This window comes from Ictidomys tridecemlineatus, chromosome 5, assembly GCF_052094955.1.
Source record: "Ictidomys tridecemlineatus isolate mIctTri1 chromosome 5, mIctTri1.hap1, whole genome shotgun sequence".
In the NCBI taxonomy this organism is placed as follows: Eukaryota; Metazoa; Chordata; class Mammalia; order Rodentia; family Sciuridae; genus Ictidomys; species Ictidomys tridecemlineatus.
The window spans coordinates 192,867,613-192,879,925 of record NC_135481.1 but is presented as its reverse complement, the minus strand read 5'-3'; the positions used below and the strand labels follow the sequence as shown (position 1 = coordinate 192,879,925).

General features: G+C 58.9%; 1 protein-coding gene across 3 annotated transcripts in view; it reads right to left on the bottom strand.

Annotated features, from left to right (window-relative positions):
* The window catches only part of Nfatc2 (nuclear factor of activated T cells 2), a 115,167-nt gene that overhangs the window by 51,451 nt on the left and 51,403 nt on the right, over nucleotides 1-12,313 (bottom strand). For all 3 annotated transcript variants that reach the window (XM_078051906.1, XM_078051905.1, XM_078051907.1), the window contains exons 4-5: nucleotides 11,059-11,261; nucleotides 9,778-9,950 (exon numbers count right to left, since the gene is read on the bottom strand). In XM_078051906.1, coding sequence (XP_077908032.1) covers nucleotides 9,778-9,950; nucleotides 11,059-11,261 — 376 coding nt within the window. The remainder of the gene's footprint in view (nucleotides 1-9,777; nucleotides 9,951-11,058; nucleotides 11,262-12,313) is intronic.

Below are 12,313 nucleotides of genomic sequence, written 5' to 3'. Positions count from 1 at the left end.
AGCAGAGCGCGAGGAGCAGCAGGAGAGCACACACCTGCACACTGACAGGGTTTTGAGCCTGGCATCTGCCACCCTGTTATTGGTCACTTCTCTGAGTCATGGGTGTCTCCTGAGTGACACCCGCTCTCAAGGGCCTGCTTCAGGCAGTACAAGAGATCACGTGTGTCAATACGTGGTCAGAACACGGTGGGTAAACTATCTGCCATGGACCCAACTGCCCACGGATGGACAAACGGATAATCGGAAGGCGATCTCACCAGGCGGAATATACTCGGTTACGTCAAGGAGCCAAACACCAACACCTCGGACACCTGGTGCTAAGTGCGAGGAACCAGTCCCAGACGGACGGCTGTCGAACCTCCCCATTTATCTGAAATGTCCAGTGGTCAAACGCACAGGACGGAGAGCAGACTGTGGAGGCCAGGGGCTGGGAGGGATGGCAGTGACTGATAATAGGCACCGGGTTCCTTTCTATGGTGGTGACAATGTTCTAGAACTAGATAGCGCTGGTGGCTGCACCCTGCTATGCATGAACCTGCTGCCCCTGAACGGTACACTTTAAGGTGGTTACAATGTAACTTTAGCGTCGCTTGTACTTGGACACAATAAAAGATCTGATTACCACAAAACCACCCAGCCCGTGCCTGGTGCCCAGCAACACCCGGGGAACTGCAGTCTGTTAACTGTCTGGTGCCCTAAGTCCCTCCAGTGGGGTTGGCGTTGCTCCGGGCCACGTCTGCAGCCACCACTGCCCAAACTGCAGGTTCAACTCACAGCCCTGGGCTGGCCGTTGCCGAGCCTGTGTGACCGCCCACGCGACCCCTGGGGCACCTGTGACCACTGTGGTTCTTGGTGGATTCTGTGCCTAACCCAGGTCCCCTGACCCTGGCTGCCACAGGCAGCAGAGTCACCAGCTGGGACAAACTCTCAACTAAGCTGCAGAAGGCCAGCGGGCAGTGCCCGGACCTCTCGGGCAGGGGCCAGCCGCGCGCAGCTTAACCATCTCTCCAGGCAAGTTGCTCCACACGTTTGTTTGGCGCCGAGTTCCACATTAAGAGGCCACCTGAGGACGGGGAACTCCTGGGGCAGGTCCCCAGTCCTCAGAGAGCCCGGAGGCAAAGCAAACAAACCCAATGAGCCTCTAAAAGAGGAACTGGGGGGGAACGCAGCAGCCACAGACATGGCCTCTGGGGCCCTCGTCGCCATCTGATGCAACTTCCGCCACCTGTGGCTGCTAATTGGACACCCAGGACCTCAGGGAGGGCTCTCAGGAAGCCTCGCTCCAGGGGACCCTCCGACGCCCATTCAGCTTGTCATTCATCTGGGGACTCCGACCACCCAAAGCCGCAGTGGCTGGTTTTCTAACCAAAGCCCGGGCCTGGGGTTATAGCCACCCCGGCCCCTGCTCCAGCCTCCAGGTGGCCCTGGTGAGGACTCCCCGGCTCTGCTGCTGCTCCGGCTTCTGGCCGTCCTAAAGGGGCTCGGGGTCTTGTATTTTGTGAGTCCTCGGGGGTCGCTGGCACAGGCGGCCGGGTGTTTACCTTCACTGGCAACAGCGCCACCCCGGGAGCAGCAGCAGCCCGCGGAGGCCCCGGGGGAGAAACAGGACCCTGGGCCCGTGGGCAGCCCATCCTGTCACAAGACTGGGTGGCCAGAGTGACGGTCCACCCGAGAACCAGGAGGGAGGCGGGGGAGGCCGGCCCACCCAGAGAGCCAGCCCTGCAGAGGGCGGTTCTGTGAGCCCGGAGCAGTGACTGCCACCGAGGGGGCCCGGCTGCCAGGCACATCACCAACTCACGTCCACTCATGTCGTCAGGCACACCCGTCACCAGGCCATGTCACCTCTGCTGCTGCAGCCTGACGGCCGAGTCCCCAGCCCAGGCCAGCGACAACCTGGCGTTGGGACTTGGGTCAAGGAGTGGGACTCTCCGTGCCTCCACTTTCTCATTGTCAATGGGAACGAAAGGGCCACCAGTCCTCAGAGCTGTTCCCAACCGAACAAGCTCAGGCTCAGGAGTGAGGGCACCTTGCCGGGCCTGTTAGCTGCTGGGACCTCAAAGCAGGACTTGCATCCCATTCAGGAGTCAGGGACACTGAGATTCCTGGAGAGGGGACATGCCCTAGAGCACCGGGCTCAGTGAAGCAGGGCTCTGGACCCAGACTGTGGGATTCCGGTGCCCGGAAAACCCCTGGAGCAAGGCCCTGCGGGAAGGCCACCCACTGGCGCAGGCCGAGAGCAGCCTCGGCCCTCCCAGGGGTCATCATCTGGCCCAGGCACTGGCCGCCAACTCCACAGCTGTGAGAGCTCCTTGTCGCTGCCTCAGGTCCCTGTCCTTGGCCACAAGCCTGGCTTGACGTGGCCTGCTTGGCCAGGACACAGTGCGGCCTCAGGCCTCACCCTGCGGGGCAGTGAGTGGGGCCCACAGATGGCCCCGCTGGCCCTTCCCCAGGTCTTCCCCAGAGGGCCCCAATTCTCCCTTCACGTGGGCTCAGCTCTGAAGGGGCTGTCGACACACAGAGCGGGAACGGGCAGTGCAGGCCGTGGGCCACTCCTCGAGGCTCACTTCCTCCTGGGAAGGGGAGCCACGGTACCCACCCAGGAGACGGCTGGCTGCATCTCCTCCTCCGTCTCCATGGCACCCGCTGCAGAGCTGCAGGTATCCTCCCTCCTGATCAGATCATTATTCTACCATTTCAACAGGCACCGCCAGAGGACCAGACCCTCCCCGAGGCTCACAAACTCATCTAACCAATAAGCTCTCTTCCCACAGAGGGACGCGGCAGCCTGGACCGAGAGCGGAGCCTGGGCTTCAGCCCCGCCCCCTCCTGGGAGCCGGGTCCAGCTGGTCCCCGTCCTTCCTGAAGCTCAGCTGGATGTGCTCCATTCTGGGCCCTGGTCCCTGGCTGCGCCCGCGCTCAGTCACCACTGCTCCACACAGTGCTGAGCGGATGAACGGCAGGAGCTGAAGGATGGGCCTCCTGGGGCCTGGCATGGGTGGACGCGACTGGACAAGTGTGTCTGTGGGACCCCGAGGGCGCTCCTGGGGTAGTCACGCCATCCCTGCTCCCACAGAACTGGCCTAGGGCAGGGCCGTCAGCAGACCAGCCGCCCAAACTTTCCTCGGATCTCCTGGGCAGCGAGCTCCCGGGCCTGGAAACCCGCTGGGCTCCCTGGGCGGCTGGCCCCTCCCCTGCAGCCACCAGTGCACGAACCTCCTCCGTGGCCAACATGCTCTCTGCCCAGGGCCCAAACGGCATCCAAGGTCCACAGGCACACGCCTTCAAGGGACCTCCAGTGCCCTGGGGCAGGAGGGTGCCCACAGGGGGCCCGAGCTGCCTGGTGATGTGCATGAAATGACTCCACACCTGGGCTTCCGGCCCCCAGTAAGCTGTCGCTGTGACACAGCTCAGCCCTGCTGCCCGGAGTCAGCAGACGCAGACGCTCAGCTACCCAGCCCATGGGTGTGACAGAGCCACAAGTCGCCTAGCTTCTCCCTGCTTCACCTCCCACCCAAAAAGGGGGCACAGGAGCCAGGTTCTCAGAGCTCTTGTGCCGATGGCTCCCTCTCCTTCGCCTCACCCCCTCCTCGGCCCTCTCACCCCCTTTCCTCAGACCTTTACTTATCTGCACCTGCTGTGTCCAGGCCCTGTGCTAAATGAGCTGTAAACGAGAATCGCCTCATGGAGCCAAGGCTTCCCATTTTGCTTAGAATAAAACCCCAAGTCCCCAGCGTGGTCTCGCCCCCCACCTCCGTCCACTGTAGTGTCCTGGGGGCTTCGTGTCCCCAGGCCTGTCCATCCCAGGGCCTCTGCACTTTCTGGACCCTCCACCTGGACCACCCTCCCCCTCACCTGCATCCAGGTTAACCCGCCACCTCTTCCGAGGGGCCGTCTCAGGTCTGCAAGACTCGTGCTGCCGCTCCCCACCGCAGCCCCCAGCCCCCACGGTCCCTGTCATTTCCCATGACTCTGAGTTCAGTTTCAGGTGTCGTCTTTGCCTCCTTACTGCCCGCTTCCCACTAGATGGAGACCTCTGTGGACGCAGGGACATGGTCCTGTGCTCTGCTGTGTCCCTGGGGCCTAGAACAGTGTCTACTGTACACATCTCCTTCAAGCAGCAAGAATGAGTTCTAGGGAAGCCTACAGCCAGGCTGCTTTCCACCATCTCCCGAGCAGCACCTGGGGAGTGGTGAGGGCCAGTGTGGGAAAGGGCGGCGGCCGGAAAGCGCCTGGGCCGTGCTTCACTGGGGAAAGAGCAGAGCCTGGCCCCGCCACACGGCATCCACAGGAACACCCCGTCCCCGATCCGCAGAGCCAGAACCAAACGCTCCCGGAGGGAAATGTGAGAGGCCACCTCTGCCCCCTTCCGATGGGCACCCACCCCTAGAGAAAGGAGAAGGACCGACGCGGCTTCCTCAGGATAACGTGCTGCCGGAAAGAGGGAAGGAGCAGGTGGAAGATAAGCCCAAGACCCGAATCTGACCAAGGAGTCCCAGCTAGGGCAGGTTCAAAACTGCCACCAGCAGGAGACAAAGACGAGGAACCCAACAAGCAAAAAAAGAGGGCACAGAGAGCGACCAGGAGCCCCACGAGCAGGGTCCAGAATCAGTCATCAGGAAAAGCAAACGGAAACCACCGAGATCCCATTTCACTCCAGAGCGGATGACACCAAACGCTGGCGAGGAGTGTGATGCTCGAAAGACCACCTCTCGTCCTCTGGCCGCCCCTAGCTGTCCACCCGGGAGAGCTGAAGCCCCCGCCCACGGAAGGCCCTGAGCAGGAACACTGGAACTGCCTTGTTCATGATCCCCAAGCCCTGGGGACAAACCAAAGGTCATCAGTGGCACAAACAATTGCTCTATTCCTACAGTCCTGCCCAGCAATGAATAAGAACCAACCACTGACCCAGGCCACAGCACCATGGTCTCCAAACACACACAGGACCCAGAAGGGCGTCCACCATGCAGGCCAGTCCCACCAAGTTCCCGGAGCTCCAACCACCGCGGCTGCCTTTCCATGTGGGGCCGAGGGGAGGTGGGCCAAAGGGACAGCAGTGGAGGAGGCTCCGGGTCTGGCTGTGAACAGCGGCCACTCGAAATTGTCAAAAATCATCCGCTGCATGCTGACGACCTATGCAACCTACAGTATCTTGATCATACTCAGTCAAAACAATAAGTGGGGAGGGGGAGGCAGGATGCACCTTCCCTCCACCCACCCCTCCCTCCGCCCTCCTGTAGAGTGAGTGAATTTACGTCCTGTGCTGCGGCCGGCAGGGTTTGGTTTAAAATTGCTTTAGGTGTTTTCTGAAATGCAATGTACAGAGAGGCCCGTGTGCAGGGCAGAAGTGCGGTGAGTCATGGCTAGAGAGGTTCCGGAAGGTTCTCTCGGGACGGGGAGTCTGAGCCTGCGGACATCCCTCCCTGTCTCATGGCTGCCTTTCCTCCCCCCTCCCCCAGGCGACACGCAGAGCTTGCCTCCCTCTCATCTTCTCGATATTCTGGAGGCTTCTCTGTGCGCCAGGCCCCGCAAACACCTGGCCCAGCCCTTACGTGGGGAGACTGCAGAGGAACCTGGGTTGTCGAGCACAGAGGGACCCGAGCCCGTGGGTGGGTAGGACACTTTCCCCATGCGGGCTGCCTGACCGTGACTGAAGGCTACAGGGGAGGGCTCTGGGTCAGCAGTCCTCAACTTGGCCCTATATGAGACTTATCAGGGGACCCCTGAAAGCCTCCATGCCCAGGCTGCTCCCCACAAACAGAATCAGGGTCTCCGGGTTGGGCCCCTGGCACCAGTCATTTTATATCTATCCATAAGGTAAATATAAAACACGATCACAACAGGTGTGACTCACAGAGAGGTGTTAGGTGGGTCGAGATGTCTCACAGGTGATTCTAAGGTACAGACAAGGTTGAGCACCTGTGACCTGGGTGGAGGTGACAGCCAGGAGTCAGCAGAGAGAGACCCCAGTGCCTGAGATCCCAGGAGGGGACGGAGGGGAGTCGAGAAACGTGTCCAGAGAGGCGGCAGCTGGCGTGCCCCCCCAAAGCCTCACGTCCATCTGACAGCTTACGTGGAAACAGGGTCCTGGCAGACATAATCAGGGCAAGATGGGTAGGAAAACATCCAGCATCGGGGTGGGCCAGAATCCAGTGACAGTGTCCCGGAAAGGACACGGGGAAGCCAGGAGAAGGCGGGGCACACCAAGGAGCACGGCGGGCCCTGCAGCGGGGAGGGCTGCCTGGGACAGCTCCCTTGGGGGCCCCAACGCAGTCAACCTGTGGCCCTCGACTTCGGGCCTCTGCCTCTGGGCCCAGGACAGAATAAACGCCTCATGTTTAAGCGGCCAGCGGCAGCTGCCCAGGAAGCCTGGGAATCGGATACGGGGAGGCAGGGCCTGCTGGGCCAACAGAGACAGGAGCTGAAGCTGGGACCACCGAGAGCCAGGGAAAGGGCCTGGGCACAGGAGGCAGGCGGCTGAGCTGGCCAGGAGGGCCCCAGGAGGGAGGCTTGCTGTGGGCAGGACACCAGCGGCTCCCTGACTTCTGCCCCGGAGAAGTGGGGGTGGGGCGGCGCTGAGAGGATGGAAGCCTGCAAGGTGCCACCGTCTGGGTGGGACTACGGCAGGGGTCGGGGAGGAGGGGGTAGCACCCAGCAACACCGCAGACCAGCGTGCAAGGTGGGGCTGGACCTCGGGCGGGCTGCAGTGGGAGCTAAGAGAAGGAAACCGCGCTCTCCACCTTTTCCCCGAGCTTGGCTCCAGTAGCTGGTTCACGTTTCTTCTCGAATCTGGGAACTCGCCCTCGTTTCCCGAGAGGGCACACAAAAGGCAACTCCCAAGTCGACAAGTCACCTTGCAAGTAAGTGCCGGCCCACTCCGTTTCCTACCACGTCATCCTCTCCAACAGGCACACACCAAGTCAACTGGCCAGTGATGACCTACTGCACACCGACTGCGCCAGCACGTCCCTCGCACGCTGTCACTGGACTCTGATTGACTGTATCCCTACAGATTACAGCAACCCGGTCAGTCAGTAAGCATTTACGGAACCACCAGACACTGGGCCAGGAACACGGAACCAAGAAGCAAAGAAAAATGGCCAAGATTCTGGGTGAGAGGGACAGTGGCCAAGAGGCAGCCCAGGGTGGTATGACGAGAAAGGGTGGAGTTATGAGAAAGCTCAAAGCAGCAGGTATTTCACACAACTAGAAAGTTGGAGATTCGGCTTCGCCACCTACAGAGCGAAAATGGGTGAATCACTTTACCAAGAAAATCTCAGTTTCCTTATCCGTCAGAACGAGGCGGGTGAATCTAGTGCTTTTTAAAAAGAAAAGAAGAGAAAGCACATTTCCTAAGGCCCCGTTGACCTTGTAGGAGGAGGAGTATGACCCTGGGTGGAGGAGGAGTATGGTTTAATAATGATTCTTAAAGACGCCAGATAAGTTGTCGTGAGGAGCAGAGAGGGGACTCCCGCGGGCTTCGGCAGGTGGCCCTGCTCAGGCCAGAAAGTGAAGACCTTCTCTGCTCACAATGTCCCAGATCACTGGGGAAGCACCTGCATCACCTCCCCACAGCACCCTAAGGTGGGGTGCATCCCAGGGCAGGGTGTAGCAGCCTGGAGACCACAGTTGGTGAGGGGAAGTCTGCATTCCTACGTGTCAAGGTCTCCACACACGTCCCCTGGTATCTGCTGTGGGGCCCTAACTCTCCCAGCTCAGAATACAAACAACACCAGCTTGGCCCCCCAAGAGGCAGCAAGAAAGCAGAGCACCCCTCCACCCAAGACCTACCAAGGCCAAGCAACGGCTGCTCTCCTAGAGAAGGGGCCGCCCTGCCTGCTGCTGGCTTCTCACCCCAAGGCCAGTCTTCCCCAGCCCTTCCTGTGTGAAACAGCGCTGCTCTCCCATCGCCCATCTGCAGCTCAAGACCACCTCTGAGTAACAGAAGCCACTCGCAGGCTTTGTCTGAGCCTCAGAGTATTTTAAATTCGTTGCCATTTTTAATCAATTCGTATGAGTGTGCTAGAGACGGAACCCAGGGCCTTGTGCATGCTGACCACAAGCTCCACCACCAAGGAACACCCCAGCCCCGTCGCCATCTTTAAAACACCCAGAGCTGTGCTGTTGTGCACAGGAGGCTGAGGCAGGAGGATTGCGAGTTCAAAGCCAGCCTCAGCAACTTAGGGAGGCCCTAAGCAACTTAATGAGACCTTATCTCAAAAAATAAAAAAGGCTGGGGATGTAGCTCAGTGGTAAAGCACCCCTGGGTTAAATCTCTAGTACCAAAAAATAAAATATAAATAAAACACCAGGAGACTTTGGTTTAGGTTTTACAGTTCAAACATCTGGCCACACTGAGCCCACGTTCCCATGTGAGAATCCTGCTGGAGCTGGGGAAGAGCAGCCCAGGAGGGGAAAGTGCCACTGATCCCCAATCTCTCTAGCCCTCTGGGTGCCGCCCAGCCCTCTTCTGTTTCTACCACCTCCCCTGCCTCTGTAGGAAACTGAGGTTGTGATACCTACCTGTGGAAAAATGTCCAATAAAAAAAATTCAGAAACAACACGGAACATGATTACAACAACGTGAAAGGTTCCTTTTCATGGAACCCAGGGGAGCTTCACCACTCAGCCACACCCCAGCCCCTTTATAATATTTTATTTAGAGACAGGGTCTCACTGAGTTGCTGAGGCTGGCTCTGAACCCGCAATCCTCCTGCCTCAGCCTCCCAAGTTGCTGTGATTATAGGCGTGCGCCACCACACCCCGCACAACACAGAAGATTCTTCAAGGAAGACTAAAAATATTATCTAAACAATTTTTTTTTTTCTGAAACAGTATCCTTTTTTCCTTCTTTGTGCTTTTGGAAATAATCGTAAGCTTTCGGAAGCACAGCAGAGGGTGAGCTTCATGAAGTCCTCCTGCCAATTCCTCAGAGAAAGCTCAGGGCAGCCCTGAAGCTGAGAGGCCGAGCTGGACGTCCTGCCCCGTGCCCTTCCAGATGGCACCTCCCGGCCATCTCGTGCTGGATGCTGAAGGTGTCCTGCAACTTCACGACTGTGGGCAGGAGGTCTTTATCCCCGCCAGGCGAGAGCTGGTGGACAGCAGGGAAAGTGGCCGGCTCCCTGGGGCGGCCCAGCACCTGCCACCAGAGAGTCCTCAGGAAAGCCACAGCAGGGCCGGGAGGGGACAGAGCTCAGCTCCTCGGGCAACAGATCCCAGCCCTGCCGCCCTCTGGCCGGGTGGTCTGGCTGCTGACCCCTCCGCCGCCCTCCTCATCTGTAAAATGGGACAGCGACAGAGGCCAGGGCCAAGGACTGCTGTGTCCCGTAAGCCGCTGGGAGTGCAGGGCTTAGCAGGGTGACTGGCAGCAGCAGAGCCCGGGGACGCCAGGCGCTGTCCTGTAGCTGATGTTCCCACTGAAAGGGCAGAGGAGGAGAAGGAGAAAGGGACACCGCGTCCAGGGCCCTCACGCCAACCGCATGGGCCCCTTCTAGGACCACAAGAGCATTTATATGTTCCGAATCCTCCAAACAACGCCACAGCTCCCCATCAGCTGTACTATTTTTTAATTTCCTGTGAGGCCACAAAACCCTCCGCAAGTAAACAGAAGCAGAGATAAAAACCTGGCTCGCTCCCTGTCCCGGCCCTGGGTCATCGTGGACCCACCGTTAACCCTCGTGGCCCTGTGCGGCCCAGCAGGCCTCCCGGGTCCTCTGACAGGTGCCCTGCCCAGGGTGGACGCTGGCGTAGCCCGGTTTCCCACCTGGGGCCCCCACTTACAGCACTCGATGGGGTTGGACGCCGTCTGCAGGGAGACGATGCGGCCGCTGGCCTCGGGGATGTGCACGCGGAACACCAGGCGCACGCGCGTGTTCTTCCTGCCGATGTCCGTCTCGCCCTTGCGCAGCTCGATGTCCGCATTGCGCAGCTTCAGGATCCCCGCGCAGTCGATGCTGCAGGAGCGGACAGCCCGGTTGACAACCCCGAGACTTGGGGAACAGGAGGGGTCACCCACCAAACCACCTTCCGCAGCTCTCTGGATACACGGGTGCAGCTGGCCGCTGGGGACAGGCCCTGCCACACACCCACGGGACCTCAGCCGGAATGTGCCCCAAGATGTGGCTGAAGAGAAATTCCCCAGGGAATCGACTTGCCTAGGGGACCTTCTCGCACCAACCCTGCTACTCCCAAAAGTATCTGAAAAACTCAAATATGCCATTGGCCAAGGTGAGGGCGGAGCCGGGTAAGGTCTCCTCCCTTGAACTTGACCATGTGCTGGGCTGTGCAAGAGCACCTTTGTTGTTAGGTGAGGCCCACTGAGGTATTTAAAAGGCCTAAAACCTGCAATTAAGTCTCAAAACAGCTCAGGGAGGGAGGACTGGAAAGGAAGGGGTATATTTAGCAAATGGGGAAAAGTTAACAATTGCTCCATCTCAGTGACCGTCTCTCGGGAGTTCCCTGCCCCTTTCCTGCCGTTCTCCTACATTTGGATCTATTTTCTCATGAGAAGATGGGTTAGTCCAGGCGTGTGCAGCCTGACCCTCTCTACACCACAGGACGCTGGCCTGGGAGCTGGGCCCTCTGCGTTGCTGCCTGGTAAGTTCTTTAAGCCAAATGCATTTTTTAAAATGGACATAAACGGAACCTCCCCCCAAATCATGTAACACAGAGATTCATGAGTCCCTCCCAAGACCCAGGAAAGCATCCACATGGAACACTTTAAACCTGGAAATGAGCGTGGGTCTTCCACAGACTAGGAACTGACAGAAACGGCAGAGGACATAGGACCCTCCACGATGAACAGAAGCAGAGGTAAGACCCTGGCATGTCCCCTGTCCCGGCCCCTGGGCCACCTCGGACCAGCTGTCTATCCTGTGGCCCTGTGTATTCCTCAAGGCCACCCAGGTCCCCTGCCAGGTGCCCTCCCAGGGTGGACGCTCCCCATTCTCCAAGGACAGGCCCCGCCCACCGCTGCACCTTTAGCACCTCCACAGTCCCGCCCCCTGGCCCTGCGGCTTCCCATCCAGAGCCACGGCGCCTGCCCGGCATTGCCGCCCTTACGTTGCCCGCATGTTGTTCTTGGGCTCCAGGGGGATCTCCAGGACCTTGGTGTTGCCCACGATCTTTTCGTAGCTGGTGGTGGTGACGGTCTTCCCCGTGATCCGGTGCACCTGGTAGAAGGCGTGCGGCTTGAGGATCCGCTCGTCGGCCGTCCCAATGAAGATCTGGAGCCCCAGCGGCTTGTTCTCCATGTAGCCGTGCAGCTGCGGGGAGAAAACAGGATCGTGAATGTGCAGGCGGCCGTGGCCCCCGTCTGACAACCAGAAAAGCTCCGGCACAGCAGAGGGAACCCGGGAGGGCTGCAGGGTCACCACGAACAGAGACCAGGAGCCACCAGGTGCCCATCCAGAGGGGACCGCCCGCGGGAATCACAGGCATCCCCTCAACACGGAATGTCCAGCAGCCTCAAGACAGGATGCACTAGAGAGCAGCACAGTCCCTGAGAAAGGCTGGCACTGAACGCAGCCAGCGATGGGCTGTGGGCAGCGTGGCCTCACAGCGGGCACAGAGAGAACCCGGGCGGGAGCAGCCCTTGACACGGCTGCCGGTAATCAGGAGAAAGGCCGTGGGCGCCACTTCTCCCGGCTTTTCCCACCTCCTCCTCCTTCCCCAAACTCAACCCAACACACTCTCTTTTCTTGATTTTTTTTTTTTTTTTGGTTAACCTCAGTCTTCTTCCCACAGATAAACTGCCATCCATGAGACAGGAATGTTTTCTGTTTGGCTGCACACAAAGATCCCTGGCACTTAGAATACTGCGTGGCACACAGTAGGCACACTAGGACGCGTGTGCTGGATGAAGTGATAAAAACTGCGCGACAGAAACATGGCCAGGAATCAGTCCACAGGGAAGCAGCCACGGGCAGAAGAGAGGGTCTGTGTGGCTGTAAACAGGCACAAATCCAGCCTCCACAGGACACCACCTGTCCCCTCTTGGATTGGCATACACAGAGGTACTTGGCAACGTCGAGAGCTTTGGAGACTGTGGAGGAACAGGTGCGCTCGCGTAGCTGATAGAAGTATAACCCAGCGTAACTGCCATCATGAGCGCTGAACAGCAGCGCCAATAAGAACACAGATTTAAAAACAGTCACTCTCCGACCCAGTAACCATGAACCTCAGCATGCACCCTACAGCAGCACTGTGCGTGCAGATAAATAAAAAAAAAAATGTTTGCTAAAACAAATAGAATAATGAACAATTAGTTTTATCAATAGGCTGGATTGAGATGACAGGCCCAGGCAAAGAAGAACAC